General features: G+C 34.7%; 2 protein-coding genes across 3 annotated transcripts in view; one reads left to right on the top strand and one right to left on the bottom strand.

The window, feature by feature from the left end:
* Positions 1-18,790, bottom strand: part of tmem198ab (transmembrane protein 198ab) — a 90,660-nt gene extending 71,870 nt beyond the window's left edge. For both annotated transcript variants that reach the window (XM_021476900.3, XM_073953091.1), the window contains exons 1-3: positions 17,304-18,790; positions 15,367-15,428; positions 11,410-11,565 (exon numbers count right to left, since the gene is read on the bottom strand). Coding sequence is in view for 1 of the 2 variants with exons in the window: in XM_073953091.1 (XP_073809192.1) it covers positions 11,410-11,496 (87 nt within the window). In the remaining variant the exon portion in view is untranslated. The remainder of the gene's footprint in view (positions 1-11,409; positions 11,566-15,366; positions 15,429-17,303) is intronic.
* Positions 15,848-19,272, top strand: cryba2a (crystallin, beta A2a). The gene is given in 5 exon segments (NM_001002049.1): positions 15,848-15,883; positions 16,417-16,603; positions 17,342-17,483; positions 18,474-18,616; positions 18,735-19,272. Coding segments are annotated over 4 exon segments (594 nt in total). The 5' UTR covers positions 15,848-15,883; positions 16,417-16,442; the 3' UTR covers positions 18,883-19,272.
* Positions 19,273-19,892: the final 620 nt, after the last annotated feature.

Genomic DNA, 19,892 nt, shown 5'->3' with positions numbered 1-19,892 from the left:
ATCGGTGGCTGGTGTTGTTAGGTTGCCAGTGCGCGCATATTTGCTTGCATTCTTATTACAGATGCATTATTAACTGTTACTGCATTGTTTTTCTATCACATCTGTTGCTTTCATTTAAGTACACAAAGCTCAAAAACCATACAAGCGTAGCAATAAAAACAAAAGCGGTTTGCAACAGATGTGAATTCAGAGGGCGGTTATTAGATCTGAATTTAATGTTCTGCTGGGATGATGCTGAAGAGGCTCCAGGGGCCATGTGTTTTAGTCAAAGACCATTACAATATACTAATGAAATATGCAAGTGCCTTCAGGCTGCCTCGCGGCCTGTGATTGGTCGGAGGAGGATCTTCAATTTCACCAATTAGACGGAGAAATATTGAGGTCAATTGTCAATATGCCCGAAGCTGTTGGAAGGAGGCTTTTGTTCAGGGTTTTAATCTAGCAATCAAACACAAACACACCCACAGAACACGTGGACCTGCAAATACACACACACACACTCTCTGCAAATATATTTATTACAATATTTGAGTTCTTTGTACTGCCATTTTTTTTGACAAACCCAATATTTGAGTTAAATAAAAAATAAAATAAAGTTAATTTAATTCAGCATTTTTCCATATTTGTCTCAAATAATGGTTGAAATAATCCAGCACATTTTAGAGAGTGTTTGCAGGTTTACATTATTACCTTTACTGCAGTGACAATACAAGCAATTAGATTCCAAAGTGTTTTAATACATTAAAGGCCCTATATGCAAGATTTTCTTCATTAAAATAACCCAAAGCCACTATAACGGTGTATTTTGCTGACTTATTAACTTACATAAAAGTCAAATAGATAAATAAGCAGTTTTGCAGACAGTGTCCTGCATAGCCATGCTAATGATGTCAGACACCCTTTATTTCCAGCTGAGGTGGCAGGACTTTTACACAGATCCTCCAACTACCTATGGCGTTATTTCAGTAACAAATCGTCACCTTGTTTTTATATGTCCATGTGCATTTTTACAAAAGCTGCAGGCCTGTTTGTTTCAGATTCCCTGTTTACTTGTTTAAGAAGTTATAGTGAATGCAGAAAATAACAAAGGGAAACGATTATACAAATACAAATTAATGAAATACTAACTTTTCATTCTGTGACATTTATTTATGTTACCCGTTTCAATTTCAGTGCTTATAGTTTTCTTCTTTTGTAATAACTTACTGAATGTAATGTTAAAAAAATAAATTGTTTTGTGTACATTGTGCTTCATTTGTTCTATGTTTGCAAAGCTAAATTGGCCTTATAATGAAATTTTAATGTACTTTTGCAAAATTCTATGGGTAAAGTGTTTTTACAAATTTATGTTTCTTTTTAATGTTTACTGAAGTTTTTGTATAATAATTTAACGGAAAAAAAAAAGTAAATTGTACTGAGAATTTACTGTAAATTTATATTTTTTTCTTTCTTTTTTTTAAAAACGGAATTTCCGTAAAAAAAACAGAATGTACTGGCAGAAAATTACCAGGACATTCTCTGTTTTTTTACGGAAGTTTTACAGAATTTTCCGTTTACTAAAAGAAGGAAGTTTCCGTAAAAAAACGAAAAATGTGCTGGTAATTTTCTGCCAGTACATTCTCTGTATTTTTACGGAATTTTTTTTTACAGTGTAATTATAAGGTTCTATCTGCGTTCTGAATGATTTTGAGATATTAAGCTTGAAAGTTTTGGCATACAGCAAACAATATGTGTGTAACAGCTCTCTTCCATACATTAACATGACAGAGACCCTAAATGTAAATTATCAAAATTCTCTTACATTTGCAAATTGGGGTAAAACAGTTAGAAGCTTCCCATTCTGAAAAGTCATTTTCCGCTTGGAATTATAAGGTTCTATCTAGCAGATCGCTAATTGAAGGACCACATATCAAGAAATACAATTACAAAATATATAAATTGGTGTTGTAACAATATGTTGATGCTTGAGAAAGTTACATTTTTGCTTTTTATAACATTTATTTCATGATTTAGGATGAACTTTTTTTCTTGTTCAAATTAAGCATAGGCTGTGCTAAATATTTTATCCAGAGCAGATGTTAATTTTATGTAGTTAATATGGTAATATTTATTGAATTTTATCCTTTATATAAACTTAATTTATTGAATTATGTCCCATTAATTAAATCAAGTATTTCCCCTTCAATGAATGAGCAAATTAGTTTAATAAACACTGAAACATGTTTCACTGACTAAATATATACACACACACACACACACACACACACACACAAATAAAAATATTTTACATTTTTTAATAACTGTTTCTTTTTCAACAATGTCAAGTTTTAGATTTCTTCTCAATTTTGCTTGGTGCAGCATTATTTAGTCGACTTTAGTTGACTTCAGTTATTATGTGTTTCGTTTTGGTCTTTCCCACTGTCAATGGAGCAGTCCGGTAAAATGACAAAGAAAGCTGATCCTGATTGGTCCTTGTGTGTGCATTTGAAATGCAGGCTAGAGTTTGACTTTGTTGATAAAACCACAATAAGATTGGCTGAAGAATTTATTTGTGCTATGACACTGGAAACGCCTCTTTGTGTTCTGCTTTCTCTCGTCAATAATGTGGATATTCCTTTCGCTTTGGTGCTGACTGTTCAAAAACAGTGACGGCAGTGCTAAACTGTGGCTCAAAGTGGCTGTAACCCAATCAGGATATTAAAGAGCCCTGTTTTAGTCACCAATAAGGTTGATCAGATGTCCCAATTTTCCCAGGACAGTCCCTTATTTCGGCACTACCGTGAAAACCATCCAGTCATCCCCCACAATCCTTCCATTACACAATATAACCGAGACAGTGTGCGAACAAATCAAATAGCCTAGACAAGCAGTTATTTAAATATCCATCGTTGCAGAGTATCTATCTTAAGTAAATGCACTCGGTTATGCTTTACAGTAAGTCTAACTGAACCAGTTAGAAAGCAAACTTTCTATGAATGTTTATTTTGCCCCTTTTATGAAAACGAGAGCAATAATATGGAGCAATGAAATATTGGTGCTGACTTTCATCAGAAAATATATCTAATGCAAAAAATTTAAAAGTAAATAAAATAAGGATGCTAGCCTACTGTAACTCAGAAGACCACAATAAACTATTTTGGATATTAGAAGCATAAATATTAAAGATATCCTATCATTAGGGATTTATGGTCAGCTAAAGTTATAAAGAGAACTTTTTAAAGATAAACCCCTGTTTAAAGTATTTATTATGAAGCACTCATTTAGGAAGCATTGCAAATGTTTTTTGTTTTGCTGATTTTTTCAGCTTGTTTGAACTTTAAAGTTCATATCATTACTTAGTTTTGTATACTTTCAGGCCTATAAAATGATAATTAATAAAATAGAAAAATGTATAATAATCAAATAATGTAAAATTAGATAATAATATTAAATAGTAAATTATTAATAATAATAACAATAATAACAACAGCAACAATTATATATATATATATATATATATATATATATATATATATATATATATATATATATATATATATATATATATATATATATACTTTTGTGAGGTAAAAAAAATTAAAAGAGGGGCCCTTGGATTTGCCATAGCCCCAGGGCCCAATGTGGCTAATCCGGCTCTGGCTACGTTTACATGGACATTAGTAATCGAATCATTAGCCTTAATCTGAATAAGACAATATATGTTTAAGGTGTTTACATGAGTTTATTTTTTAATGTTCATTTCATGATCCTCTTTTACATGTTAAAGCACATAATTCGATTAACATCATTGCATCACCACGCTATACACGTTTCCTCTAGAGTTGTATGTAATTTCGGGTGTTTAATTTTTAATTTGTTGATTTTAACTGCAGTTTGCCACTTTTACTTTCACTCGGGAACATTTCATTCATGCCCATATGACAAACGAGTATCAACTGCTGAAAGAGTGTTGCTTTATTGGAATATGATACCGAATGGGAGAAAAAAAACCTCCACATTTCGCGATGTGTGTGTCTGTGATCTTTCACTGACTTGGGAGGTGCAGAGAATAGCGTCAAACAGCTGTGTGTGTGTGTGTGTGTGTGTGTGTGTGTGTGTGTGTGTGTGTGTGTGTGTGTGTGGAATATCCTGCCGCAAAATGCGGTGAAAATCCTACATGATGGTAAAGTTTTATAAAGGTGTTTACATGTCTTAATAGCACTTCAATAATGCGGCTAAGGGTGCTTTTCACATCTGTAGTTCGGTTCATTTGGTCCGGACCAAGGGCAATAAATGGTACATCGTAGCATTTTCTGCCATCTTTGGGTCCTTTTCACCCCACGCTGATTGCATTGGTCCGAACTAGTTGAGAAGAACCAAAATGCAGTCATCTGACAAAATCCTCATCACTTATTGGCCAGATGTTGTTGAACATATTTCCTAAACTGCTTTTCAATTGAATTGGATTCAATTGGATCAGAATTCACGTGCGGGAAAATGCCATTGAAACTCCCGCAAGTAAACAAACTGGAAGACACAAGATGTCCCATTTTGACTATAGAGGGACGACTGCGCTGGCTGATTGAATCCCTGTTCATAGTATACTATATAGTATTTATACATCACTTTAGACAAGTTATACATTATGAGAATGAAGAGCGGCTGCGGCTGAAAAACAGTGTTTTAGGGTGCTTTCACACCTACACTTTTGTTTCGGAACGTATCTCGTTTGCCCAGTTAGCGCGGTTCGTTTGGCATATGTGAACAGGGCAATCGCACTCTGTTCCGTGCCAAAGTAATCGCTCTGAGATCGCTTGAATGAGGTGGTCTCGGCTCAATTGAAACGAACCCTGGAGCGGTTCGATTGTAGTGAGAAAGCGATCCAATCCGAGCGCGGTTGTATCACTGTGTTTTATGGATATGTAATAGGCTTATGGCTATATATGAAGAGAGAATTATGAGTGGGGTGGGAAGTTTCGCGAGTCTCCGGATGCCCGCAAACGAGTGATGATCTCCCGGTAATCTCGAGTGTCCCTCCAGGTCCTCAAATAGGCATCGTCGCGCACCCTTCTTACCCCTCCCCACCGCGTCTCTCCTCAGACACGTTGCGCGCACGCACCCTGTCAATCACCACCAAACCACCACCTCTCCTGACAGCTTAGCGGGACGCTGCAAAATAAACCCTGACACTCTGACCAATGTGAGGAGAGTTTACTCGCACGTGACTTGTTTTAGCTCTTTTGGTCCGATTAGAAACTTTGCAGTGTGAAAGCGAACCGCTCCAAGAGCAAAGAGCAACAATGTAACAATTGTAATCTCTGTTTCGGAACAACTGAATCGATTCACAGGTGTGAAAGCACCCTTAAACGAACCGCAGTGCCCAAATGAACCACACCAGGAGGGAAAACAAACTCTAGTGCGATTCAACCATACTAAATAAGGCAGGTGTAAAAGCACCCTAAAATCGGCATACTCCACATGTCTTAATTCGATTTTTAAATTGTTTGATTGTGACCTTGAATTAATCAAAAATCACTGTTTACATAGCAGATTCTAAACCAGAGTATTGTCTTAATCGTATTTAAATCATATTATTGGTGTCCATATAAACATACTTATTGGTGAAGTAAACGATGCGTCTCACGTTTTCCACGTGCTATGCGAACTGCCCCTTATGGAGCATTTACAATTATAAAAGTTTTATTTCTGCCATTTCGTAAGGTAAGCAGCACCTACTGTCAGAAAGTGGATTCACATTTTCATTCAGATGGCAGTTTTTTTTTGTTAAACTGAGCATTTATGCATTATACCCTAATGTAAATATGAAATGACTATAAACATATTTTTCATTAAATAAATAAATAACTAAATAAATAAATCCGGCCATCATTTTGTAATAATAATATATTTTAGTCTTTTACGCAGTTGTTGTAATTAAGAAAAACCTATCAATTATGTTATAGTTCTTATCAGCTAGGGGCTTCATGTAGGTGGTGATTGGTGGTTAAGAATTTCAAATGTAAAAAGAGAAGGGGAAAAGATTGGGAACTGCTGATCTAGATGGCTGCTTTTAATCTCAAAAGCTGTAAATGTGTCAGTCATCACTGACGTGGGGAACCACCTGTCGTTATCCTACATCATATTAACCAGCTGATAGTGGTCGTTCAGTTTTACCCTTTGACCTGTAGACAATAACCTCAGTCTACTTCATTTGAAGTCACTTTCCCATTATTTAAATGCATATTGAAACAAGCAAGCATACGATGGAGAATGAAAACAATGAAAAATGTCAGCCTCTGATTTAGCTATTATTTAGTTAGCAGCATTATTAAAACTAATTTAAAATGTGGGCTAACAATAAAAACATTGCAATACCAATAATTTCTTCTTTAGTGCCCAGTTATCCAATGTATGACAATGACTTATTTTGACTTGTATTCACATTGTACTATACACATATATAAAAGAGAAAATTTATTACGATTTTACTGTATTTTTTTCCTGACAAATCGGCAAATACTACTGTTTGAAGAATGCTATCAAAGTATAAAGCTTCAAAATTACAATTAATATTTTCAAGCTGTTACCGTGATCCTTTATTCGGGCCTTTTAATATTTCAAATGATTCTTGCTTTAAATAGACTGTACCATGGCTTTGCAGTCAAATGTATTAGCCTTTTGCTTAATAATTGCTAAAAAAATTATCCTATTACCTATTATGAAACTACTTTCAGTGGATGTATGACCTGTTACAATTCATTAAAATAGAAAGAAATAGATATACAATTAATGGCAAAACAGAGGATTTCTATACAGCTTGGCAACCTTTTCTGTCATATTTTAAAAAAATAGATTTCATATTCATATTGCCTATTTAACCCTGTCTGTATCTGTCTTTTTTTCTTTTTTCCCCTCTTGCTTTTGAATGATACAAACTTATCTAAGAGTGTATTAAGAAAAGAAATTGCGTGATATTTTACATTTAACGGTAATGGCCTACTTAGGTGTCATTTGTTAATTTATTATATATATATATATATATATTTTTTTTTTTTTTTTTTTCCTTTTTTGTTGTTGTTGTTAACTTTATTTCTATCTCAACATGGTTCAGAGAGTAAGGAATGTTTTTAATTACCACTCAGTATTTCATTTACACTGTGAAAGTAATTTGTTGTGGTTTTTCTTTCCCTCACTTGTAGTACCTCTCTGATTGAGAATTACCAATAAAAAGAGTTCAACTAAATAGACTGTACCTGACAAGATGTTTTTGGTATATGAACTAATGTTTCATGCTGCACGGTGGCACAGTTTGCCTCACAACAAGAAGGTCTCTGGTTCGAGCCTCGGCTGGGTCAGTTGGCATTCCTGTGTGGAGTTTGCTCTCCCCATGTTGGTGTGGGTATTCTGGTTTCCCCCACAAGTCCAAATACTTGCACTATAGGTATATTGGGTAGGTTAAAGTGTCCATAGTGTATGTGTGTGAATAAGTGTGTACGGATGTTTCCCAGTGATGGGTTGCAGCTGGAAGGGCATCTGCTGTGTAAAACATATGCTGAATAAGTTGGTGGTTTATTCTGCTGTGGCGACCCCAAATTAATAAATACACTAAGCCGAAAAGAAAATGAATGAATGAAAGAACTAATGTTTCACTGAATAGCATTTTATTTTATTATTTTAGTTTTTTTATCATTATTTTTTCAGGGTTTTCACCTTTATTTTTTGATAGGACAGTAGAGAAAATTGACAGGAAAGCATGGAGAGCAGAGAGAGGGGAAGGATTGGCATAGAACCGCAAGACAGAATCGAACCCAGGTCGCCGCGAGCACCGGAGTGCATATGTCGACACACTAACCACTACACCACTGGCATTTTATTTTTTTTAAATAAAGATTCTTTATTGGCAGTGATGGATCCATGAAATCTTTTAACATCCATAGAAGGTTCGTAATAGCTGAAAATCGTTCTCAAGACTTGTAAAACTCTCTTTACTCTAAGGTAAACTGAATGTTTTAAGAACTGTTCAATGAAAGGTTACTTGGGAAACTCATAACTGTGAAAAGCTATTGTGAAACACTAGCCGTTAGCTTTTGCTCAGAGGAAACAATTGAAAAAAAAAACTGATTTTCAAACCTTTCTTTTTCTTTATTTTGTTATTATTGTTATTATATAACAATTTATATTCTATTTTATTCTATTTTTTTAACCTACTGTGATATCAACATATCACAGAAACTCGCAAAACATCAAAAAACACAAGACATTAACCACACACTCTCACACCAAGACCCAGCGCGAGAGTGTCACAGTATATTTGTTGGAGATGCAGATGTCTGTGTTGAAGCTGTCAGGGCCCGTTTTTCACACACAGAGCGGGATTAGTTTCCATGGTGGCGGTGAACATGTGGCAGGTGCTTTCTGCCCTCAGCTTTGTACTACCAGCAGAAGAACTCATCAGCTTTGCCATGCACTGTATACACAGAATATCCAAAACAACAACCTTAAATTAAAGGGATAGTTCAACCAGAATAGAAAACGGACTCACAATTTACTGACCCTCAAGTGGTTAAAAAACTTTGAGTTTCTTTCTTTAGTTGGAAAAATGTTGGAAACCAGAAACCATTGACTTCCATAGTAAGAAAAACACATATTACACTGTAAACAATGCTGGCTTCCACACAATTCATTCAAGTTTTCTCAACACAAATTGATTAAGTGGTTACTGGTTTCAAACATTTAGCATTAGCGCTCTACTATAAAAGATCTGGGTTTTATATTTGACAGCAATTTAACTTTTGAAAATCATATATTCCATGTCACAAAAACTGCTTTCTTTCATCTGAGAAATCGCTAAGTTACGAAGTATGCTATTCATCTCAGATGCAGAAAAGCTAGTTCATGCTTTTATGACTTCTAGGCTAGATTACTGTAATGCTTTGTTCGCTGATTACCCCGCATCCTCTATTAACAGACTTCAGCTAGTACAAAATGCAGCTGCCAGAGATCCTACCAGGTCTAGAAAATATGATCACATCACCCCAACTTTATCCTCCTTACACTGGCTGCCTGTTAAGTGTCATCTCGATTTTAAAATATTACTTCTTACCTGTAAAGCTTTAAATAATCTAGCTCCTGTTTATCTAACCAACCTCCTGTCTCACTACAATCCAACCGCTCTTTAAGATCTCAAAACTCAGGACTTCTGGTAGTACCTATAGCAAAGTCAAGTAAAGGAGGCTTATTCTTCTCATTTTTGGCTCTTAAACTCTGGAATAACCTTCCTGATAATGTCAAAGCCTCAAACACACTCTCACAGTTCAAATCTAGATTAAAGTTTTTTTTAGTAAAGCATACACTCAATGCATCACATAGCGGTACGATACATGAATGTGCTCCACGCATCTCGTTTATAAACACTATGAAAAGCAGCTATGCTAATTATTTTCTTTATTCTCTATTTCCACCTGGGGATACTCATCCCGAGGCCCCAAGAGATTATGCAGTGCCACTGATACGATGCAAGACCATTGAAGATACATTTTTATCCTTCAATTTCGCCAATTGGTGAAGTTTTTTCCTCGCAACTGTCGCCATTGGCTTGCATAGTTCGGGACTTGCAGAGGTGCGCATCGATGGATTACTCTTCAGTGTTTGGACTCTCAGCAGTAAATATTAAACCACACTAACCTGAGCTGAACTGAACTTAAACACCGAAAACTGAACTGACACTGTTTCAATTCACTATCTTCTTCAATGTGAAGCTACTTTGACACAATCTACATTGTAAAAGCGCTATAGAAATAAAGATGAATTGAACTGAATTAAGTCAACACTTTTAGCAAATTTATGTGGATTGAACATAAAAAAACAAGTTGTTCCAATAAAATCTCAAGAATTGTGTTGTTTCAGCTCAATTTAAATAAGTACAGTAGATTGAATGAGGGAAAAAAGTTTTTTTTTTTGAGTGTACCCTGTAAACAATACTGGGTTTCAAACAATTCCTTCATGTTGTCCCAACACCAATCGATTAAATTACAATTTTTTTTCATTTGAAAAATTTAAGTGGATTAAATATAAAACCATTTATTTGTTCCAGAAAAAGTTTAAGAATTGTGTTGGTATAACTCATAAGCAACAAATAGTTTGTACAAGCAGCAAAAGTTTTTTTTTAATCTATGACAGTAAATGCTTACAGGTTTACAACATATATATATATATATATATATATATATATATATATATATATATATATATATATATATATATATATATATATATTATTGTTGTTGTTATTATTATTATTATTATTATTATTATTAAGTTACTATTTAATATTATTATCTAATTTTACATTATTTGATTTATATTTGATTATTATATATTTTTCTATTTTTATTAAAATAGGCCTGCAAGTATACAAAACTAAGTAATGATATGAACTTTAAAGTTCAAACAAGTTGCAAAAATCAGCAAAACAAAAAACATTTGCAATACTTCCTAAATGAGTGATTCATAATAAATACTTTAAACAGGGGTTTACCTTTAAAACGTTCTCTTTATAACTTTAGCTGACCATAAATCCCTAATGATAGGATATCTTGGTCACACTTTACAATAAGATTCATTAGTTATATATATATATATATATATATATATATATATATATATATATATATATAATATATATATATATATATATATATATATATATATATATTAAATATATATATAAATATATATATATATATATAAACTCCTTTACCGGAATAGAGAAATTCATAAAGGTTTGAAACAAGTAAAGGCTGAGTAAAAGGACCAATTTAACTTTTTTTTGTGTGAACTATCCCTTTAAGGGGGGGGGAACCATGTGCTATAAATTTTGTATGTACACCCAAAATAACAACAACAACAAAAAAATGTATTTGTGTTCTCTTTCTCTTGTCCAATCCGGTAAACATATCCATAGTGCAACATCTTTGTCTGTTGCATTTACATAAGAGATGGAATCTTTAAAATGAATGCAAATCAGAAATTTGGCAGTGAAATTGATGTAACTGTTGCGCCGTGCGCCTGTATGGCGGATATTATATTCAAGGCGAGTGTTAAACTTTGCAGAAATACAGTTCCAAGGACAGGCGACTGGTTAACAGTCCTGGAGATGTGTGCGTCACCCACACAGCTCTTGTTTTCCAGAGCCTACCTGACAACACGAGGATGCTAATGCCATCTCACAGAGACGTAGAAAAAAAGAGAGGGTTACCATGGAACAGATGGATTTATGAAAGAGACGCACACACATAGTGCGCCTGCATACTAACTGACCCCGTCGCTCACACACACGGAATGAGATCCACGCTAATAAACATTCATGACACACAGGTATAGGGTGTAGCGCGCGGACGGCAGGAGTGGGGGCAGATGAGTAAACACTACCTGTTTGTTCTGTGTAATGGCTGAATGACTGGGGAAGTGAGAAGCAGGTGATGGTCCTCCTGGAACACTGAGCTCCATACAGTCCATTCAGGCTCCATGTGTCAGCCTTGGATTTTCTCCAAGAGTGGGTGGAGTGAATGATTTGCAGTGAAACAGCTGTAAAAAAGACAATGTTTATGATCATATGCTCTTAAAAATAAAGTGATGCCATACAGTGGATGATGATTAATGGATAAAACCTTTCAGTTTTCAAAAAATGAAGAGTTTAGATGAAAAACCTCTAATTTCCAATTAATATTTTATTTGAAAATTAGCATTTTTCCTGTGTGTGGACTTTTATAGTGATGAATAAGTTATTTTGTTTGCCTTTAAAGTGAATCAACAGAAAATAAATACAGGTTTTTGCATCTGAACTCTTCTAAAATGTATTATGATGTTTAAAAATGTAACTAAGAATCTGAAAATCCTTGTAGCAAACTCGTGTGTGTTTTACCAAGAAAACACCTTGTGTTGATTTACTTTCATTTTTATCATATGATCATTAGTCATTTATATAATTATCATTATATCATTTTATTGATTATTAGTTAATGATTTGATTATTAATATTGATTATTATTTGTAATTTTATTATGTTTTTATATTTTATTATTACTATTTCACTAGTTTACTAATATTGCTTTTTTATTTACTAGCATTGCTAGTTATTGCTTTATTATTATTTCATCCTTCCATGTTGTTATAATCTTATGACTGCGTGCATTCTAGAGACACTTGTTTTCAAGAGTAAGAGATAAGAGAATGTCTTCATTTCAAGGTCTGTATTGTCTTTGCACAATGTTGTGAAGCAGTAATTTTCCATTACTGTTGCTTGTGGTGTAATAACACTTGTTGGATTTATTGAATCATACGCAACTAAGATTATTCAATAAACTCTGCTCTTTCTTTAACATCATTACTTTGTCTCCTGCTTCTGCTCCTCTCTGGCTTTCTCAGTCAACTCCTATGTTGATAGGAAATTGTACTGGTTAACAGGTTTGGGTATTGGGAGGTCCCACTGGCTCGAGAACCTAAAGCAGTGTTAGATTTTATTTATCTGGCATGTAGAATATATTCTAACAATGTAAAGAACTCCACTATATTATAGTGACTTCTTAACATTCAGTAGTTTTGTTAAACATTGCACACACGAAGTTCACGCTTCATTTGGTCGCTACTCTTTTCAGTTTTCTGCTGCTTATGCTTGGAATCATCTGCAGCAGACCCTAAAGCTCAGCACTTTCATTCCACTATCATCTTTTAAAAATTCAATCCAGTCAATAGTACAAGATCACTCAGCTTGTTTTATATGTTATTATCTGCATTTGTGAATTTTTTATTTATTTGTGAACTGATTACGTTGACGGCCAATCACAGCCGTTTCTGTTGAGTATGTGAACACAATGTCAAATCAGCGCTGATCAACATCGCTCAAATGTTAGCGGGAAATTAACGTTTTTAAAATTTCATAACCGATTGGTACTGAATTCCAGTATCATGACAACACTAGGTAAAGGTAATAATCACTAGGTAAAGGTAAGAAAAAGTAACTCAGAAGTAACTCAAAAAGTAGCGCATTACTTTCCACAAAAAGTGGAACTAAGTAGCGCAACTAGTTACTTTTTTGAACATTGCAGTGCATTACTTTCAAAAGAAACTTTCCCCAACATTGCCTATAACGGTTGACTTCTCTTTGTTTTTACTACGATGGAAGTCAATGGTTTCAAGTTTTCCGCTGTCCTCTATATATCTTGTTTAGTGTTCAACAGAAGAAAGGAACTCAAAAAGATTTGGAACTAGCTGAGGATGAATAATCGATGACAGTACTTTAATTGTCGGGTGAAATATCACTTGAATTCTTTTCTGCCAGTGTTTTTTTTTTTATTAAGTTGTCAGCCACTGCCAGCATTTTTGACGATTTTCACTAAAATTTGACAATCCTCAGAATATTTTTGGCTAGGAATATATGACCATATAACCAAAACAATCTCAAGACAGTTTGCAACTTTTTGATTTAGTGGCTAATTCGTATAAATTTGTACGATCTAATTCGTACAATTTAGTATGATTTGTTCATCCCCCAATGACGGTTGGGTTTAGGGGAGTTAGGTGCCACATCTCCTTCTAAAATCGCACAATTTCGTACGATTGAACTTTGTACTAATTTGTACGAATAAGCCACTAAACTTACAAAATGTAAACTTATGTTTTCTCGTGAGATCAGGCTGATATTACATATCAAAATAAAGACCCAACTCTCTGCTTTCATAATCTGTTCATGTTTTATACCCACTTAAATCCAGGTTTTATGAAAAATGTAGAGCATTTTTCTAAAAGTAGTGCATGGAACATTTAATGCCTATTAAGCAGATACTGTTATAGAGCACTAACTATCTCTACAAAACATAAAAAATATATGCAAATTAACTGGAAAATATAAAGCGGTGCACTTAAGAAATAACTTGGTTCTGTTCAAAATCACATTTCATCACATGCACATCTGAGTAATAGGAAAAATACATGCATTATAAACTAAAATGATACTACATTTTCATAAATTTTACATATAAATGTACATTAAATAATTAAATATGCTAATTATTTGCATAGGGATATATATTTTCTATTTGAAGGGCTATCTTGTCTTAATCTGGTTCATGAATACCTGGCCGACTCACTGAACTACTTTGAATGGTTATCTCAGTGTGAGGGAGTAGTGATGTAAATGGACTCATTTTACTGTGAAATGAATGCTGTAGTGATGCAAGGAAAGATGTGATTAGCCCTAGGGCCCTGACTGAGCTCTGCAACTCCTCTGCCTCACACTCACAGGCACACAAAAGAAAAACACTTCTCACTAATTCCTACAATCCATTAGCAAACATATATCACTTGATGATAACAATAGATTAAAAAATCTGTATCAGTAAGTGAAATTATTCCTGTTCTGTCATTTAAAAAACATTAAATTAATGCTTATAAAAGGTATGAAGTTTTAGTTTACAGAATTATGGTTATGTTGCAAAAACATGCCAACAGGCTATGCATCACAGCTTTTTTTTTTTTTTTAAGAGAAAAATAAATCATTTATATGGAAAAAGTTAGGGGTATATTGTTGGGTCAATAAGGCAACAGTATGGCAATAATGACCATTGCTTTTTATTGTAATGTGGAACATTGATAACCGCTATAAATCTTAGTCACTTTACATGACAGAGACATTTTACTTGTTATTATTTAATGCTCTGTTTCGGAGGACTCTTACACTGCAAAAATGCTTTTCTTACTTAGATTTGTTGTTTTGTTTCTTTCTTAAATCAAGAAGATGTTTAAGAAAAACATTCATTCATTTTCTTGTTGGCTTAGTCCCTTTATTAATCGGGGGTCGTCACAGCGGAAAGAACCGCCAACTTATCCAGCAAGTTTTTACGCAGCAGATGCCCTTCCAGCCGCAACCCATCTCTGGGAAACATCCACACACACACATACACTACAGACAATTTAGCCTACCCAATTCACCTGTACCACATGTCTTTGGACTGTGGGGGAAACCGGAGCACCCGGACCACATGTCTTTGGACAGTGGGGGAAACCAGAGCACTCAGAGGAAACCCAGGCGCACGCGGGGAGAACATGCAAACTCCACACAGAAACGCCAACTGACACAGCCAAGGCTTGAACCTGCAACTTTCTTGCTGTGAGGCAACAGCACTACCTACTCTGCCACCGTCCCCCTTTTTTAAAAGCATAACAAGCTTTTTTTTTAAAAAACAAACAAGTTCTCAATATGTAATGTTTCTGTATGCTAGAATGTGCTTGTAGAAGAAACAAGCAGATGAATATATGTAGTCCATCTGTAGGTGGTACAATGGCTGTGCCATCACAAAAGACGAGAGGCATAGAACAGCAATACACTACCTTTTGTTTGGACTCTCACAAAAGTGTATCATGTTCCTGAACATCTGAGAGGGCGCCACATCCTGATACATGTAAAAAAAACAACACATTAAGCTATGATTATGGTTATATATTGTGCTTACAGTATGAACATCTATTAGATTGATGCATTTAGCTAAATCACAACTGATGAGAGTGTACAATTATTTTTGTACTGCAATATCAACAATTTCAATAACCATTTCACACTTTTATCACTCCTCTGTGAATCTGCAGTCAGGGGACATTGCAAGGGCATTCAGCGTTGGTATAGGTGTCTGTGTTAAACTCTATGGATGGGCCTTGTTTTTTCTGATGAGTCAGAAAACCAGAGGCCTGTTAGACAATAACGGCACTAAAGCTCTCTTTTGACACATGTTGCTGATCTGGCAGTCCCTCTGCACATTCGGCAGTAACTGCAGTGACAGCGGCTATATAAACACCTCGCAATGGACCGACCCCTAATGTTAAATACGCCAAATCTCTCCCACGACAGCATGTGAGTATGGGCCGCCGTCAGTGCTGTCAAAATCAACGTCTTAACCTTCACGAAAGTGGAATTAACTTTAAAACAGGATAAACCGCTGCTTGACTGGATGCGTGACTGGACTAGAGGCCTTTGTGAATCTTTTCATGGACTGAAAAGCCACCAATTTCTTGTGGTTATTTCAAATGAATTCATTTTTAACGCACCATTGGAATTGAGGCATTTCAGCCATCGCTGGATTCATGGGGGCCCTATTATTTATGACCAATGCAAAATTTAAATTATTGATGTCCTGTGGTTGAGATATCCTGTAAAGCAGATGGGCGTCAGTTTTTGTAAATATCATGTCTGTCTGTTGTCACAAGCAGACCGAAAGGATCTGTGTTTGTTCTAACGTGACCTAAACCATTATCAACAATCTGATAACCCGTCGCTTGCCTGAGGTCATAGGTTAGGCTGATGTTGATAGTAGTGCTTGTGATCTGTCAGGTGGAGGTGGCAGGTGGTGTTGTATTGTTAACCGTATTCTCTAATGTCGCCGGTAGCTGGAGAGAACAGACAGGCGGCCATCATGAATCAGCGAGAGCAGATGGAGCAGCAGTGCCAGTGGAGGATCACAGTGTGGGAGGAGGAAAACTTCCAGGGCAAGCGCTGTGAGTTTAGGCTGGAGTGCCCCAATATTCTGGACAGGGACTTCCAAAAGATCCGCTCTATCAAGGTGGACAACGGCCCGTAAGTGTGTGTGTGAGCGCATTATAGTACTTTCCTACACTATAAAAATTTTTTATGACCAATAAGTCATGACAGCACATGTTTTTAGTTCATTGTAACTTATTAAACTTAGTTAATTTTGTTCTAACTTAATTTTATAAGTCATGCAAACTGTGTTTAAGTCAGTTTAACATAAGTTTAATGTACACATTAAGTTAATTTGATTCAATTTAAATTTAAGGCAACCATAATTTTTTATAGTGTACTTGATGTATTAGCCGGTGATGTATATATATATATATCCTATATATATATATATATATATATATATATATATATATATATATATATATATATCCTATATGACACATGGTTGAACCTTCAGAGTGCGCCCTTAACATAAATATATAATGTATTTTTTTTAAATGACAAAGCTTAACAGTTTGATAAATAAAATCATCTAAAAAAATAGACAATTAAATTTAGAATAGATTTTGTAGTAGTCAGAAGGCCATGGCGTTTCTTGTATTTACAAGACGGCTTGTAAACATTGAGGGCTTGTTACATTGAGGGCTTGTAAATAACCCATGAAAGAATAAAGTTACGTTAAAACCAAGCACACCATTGTTTTTCTAGTAAAATTCCCAATAAGTTTTATTAAGGTGTCTCCATATAAATGGCCCACCCTGTATACACAAACATAAAATATAATATACCAAACCTTTTTTATTGAAGATAACTTGATTCTTTTTCCTGCAGCTGGGTTGGTTATGAGTACCCAGAGTATCAAGGTCAGCAGTTCATCCTGGAGAAGGGAGATTATCCTTGCTATCAGGCCTGGAGCGGAAACAGCAGCTACCGTACTGAGCACATGCTTTCCTTCAGACCCATCAAATGCGCTGTGAGTCAAACGTGTGAAACATCACAAAACAGACATTAATGTTAAGACTGAATGATATGTAAGATTAAGAAGTATCTGGCCTACAATCTCCTTACTAAAATGTAGTTCAAATATGATTTTAATGCCCTATTTCTGTTTATTTTTACAATACAGATTGTTTGAAAGTTTGAAATCATCTCCACAGACAGTAACAGAATCGATTATACAAGCTTCAGATATAGACCATTTTGAGGGATGTAAACAATAACAAATGTCCCAATGTACAACCTGTTTTACACTTTTAATTTCTATATCTTCCGAGAATCAGAAAGAGCCAAAAATTGATAATGTTATGATAGCTGTTTAAACATTAAGTTATGATTGAAATACCTCTTACTACAGTTATAAAATAGTTTAAAAACAAGCAGGTAATGTTCATCGGACAATGACATGACCACATTGAAATGGTCTATATGAAAAATACTGCTAAAAAATAGCTCTAAAAAGACATTAGTGTCATTATTTTGCTTAGCCAACTTCAATATTGATTCAGTTCAGATCAATATCATTTTTGATTGTTTGGCTTTAGAACTCAGACAATTCAGCAAAATGACTAATAGTTTCTAAACTAATAGTATATTAATATTAATAGTTTGTTATATATCTAAACATGTCTTTTCGTGATTAGTTAGAACGAGAACATAATACATTTAGATACTGACTTGTTACAAATAGGCTACAGTGAAGGACAAATCATAAAATTGCAAATTTGGCTCCATCTAAACACAAACCCATATTTACTACGCTTTTAGAAGTCAATTTACATATAAACGTAAAACAAAGGGGGGCAGAAAAAGGACATAAACCAACTTCAACACAATAAGGCCTCATTGTTCAATCTTGTTTATTAAAATGGCGTCAGGTGTTCATCAACTGTGTAACGTTAGTTAATTGAAAAATGGACATAACACATTCCAATAAACATCTCAAATTATACCTTTTGTCCACCAGAACCACAGTGACAGTAAAATTACCATGTATGAGTGTGAGGACATGATGGGACGCAAGTTTGAGATGTGCGACGACTACCCTTCTCTTATGGCCATGGGCTGGTGCAGTAAGGAGGTTCCTTCTATCAAAGTCAACTCTGGAGCGTAAGTTATCCTCAGTCTGCTTCAAATTACGTTTGTAACATCAAATTACTGCTGTCTACACACAGCATTATCTCAATAATACTGTTTTTTCCCTTCCTCAACCTCGCACATGCGGCAGCTGGGTGGGTTACCAGTTTCCAGGTTACCGTGGATACCAGTATATCTTTGAGAGAGACAGACGTCAGGGAGAGTACAGGAAATATTACGAGTTCGGCACCCAGGCCCACAGCAACCAGATCCAATCAATGCGCAGAATTCAGCACTAACTCCGCCCCCGCTCTTCTCCTATTGGCTACTCTGTATCACGTGACAGTATGATAATTCATGGGACTAAGTAGGCAATAAATGCTTTTCAAACTCCAGACAAAAAGAGTGTGCTTGTCGCCATTCCTTTAATTGACCAAACCAGGAAACGTCAAAACTGGAGTGTTTTTATTTTATAGCAATACAAATAAATGATGACAGCTTATAAGGCTAAATGGCCTTTGTACTTTAAGATTTAACATATTGTTAACAGAGCATTTCACTTCAGATTAGAAAGTTTTAGGTTAGATTCTAGCTTTATTTTATTTTTTAGATTTTTTTTTTCTTAATGTCAATCATAGAATGTACATTGTTGTCCTCGGACTGTATTTATTTTCAATAAACAAAAGCACGAGAAGTTGGTTGTTAAGTGTTTCTGATTTTGCAATTTTACAAATACTGTGTTTTTGCTCCTCATAACGTTTATTTGTGGCGATTGTTATTTGAATATTACATTAAGTTTGGTATAATAAGTTTTAGGCTCGTAAAAACTCGAGAACTATACTCAATAGCGGCAATGCGTTTTTTTTTTTCTTTGTGTTTTTTTACTTTACAAAATTTCCCCTTCATTTAACGTTAAAAATGAAAACTGAGAGGAATTTAGGAAAATATGAAAATGTACCCAATGCCTGACTGAAGCACAGCTACAATGCCTTCAAAACAGCACAACAGAATCAGTTACAAACGTCTAGTTAGTATTTTGATTATCAAGGCGCATTCAAATATTATGAGATTACAATCTGGTTACGCATGAGATGATCAGTAAGCGCCCTCTGCTGGCTCACTTTCGTATTTACAATAAGCGTGCCGCCAAAAGTTGCATTTGCATTTTGCTGTAAAAAAAATGAAATAAATACATAAATGAATAGAAGAGCAAAATAAAAAGTAGGCTTAATCCATATTAAAATATGTTTTATTTAAAAGGTCATGACAATGCCAAATCATTATGCATTTGCATTAAAAAGTGATTAAA

The sequence above is a fragment of the Danio rerio genome, chromosome 6 (assembly GCF_049306965.1).
Source record: "Danio rerio strain Tuebingen ecotype United States chromosome 6, GRCz12tu, whole genome shotgun sequence".
In the NCBI taxonomy this organism is placed as follows: domain Eukaryota; kingdom Metazoa; phylum Chordata; class Actinopteri; order Cypriniformes; family Danionidae; genus Danio; species Danio rerio.
The sequence above is the reverse complement of the archived record's forward strand: the minus strand, read 5'-3'. Positions and strand labels throughout refer to the sequence as shown.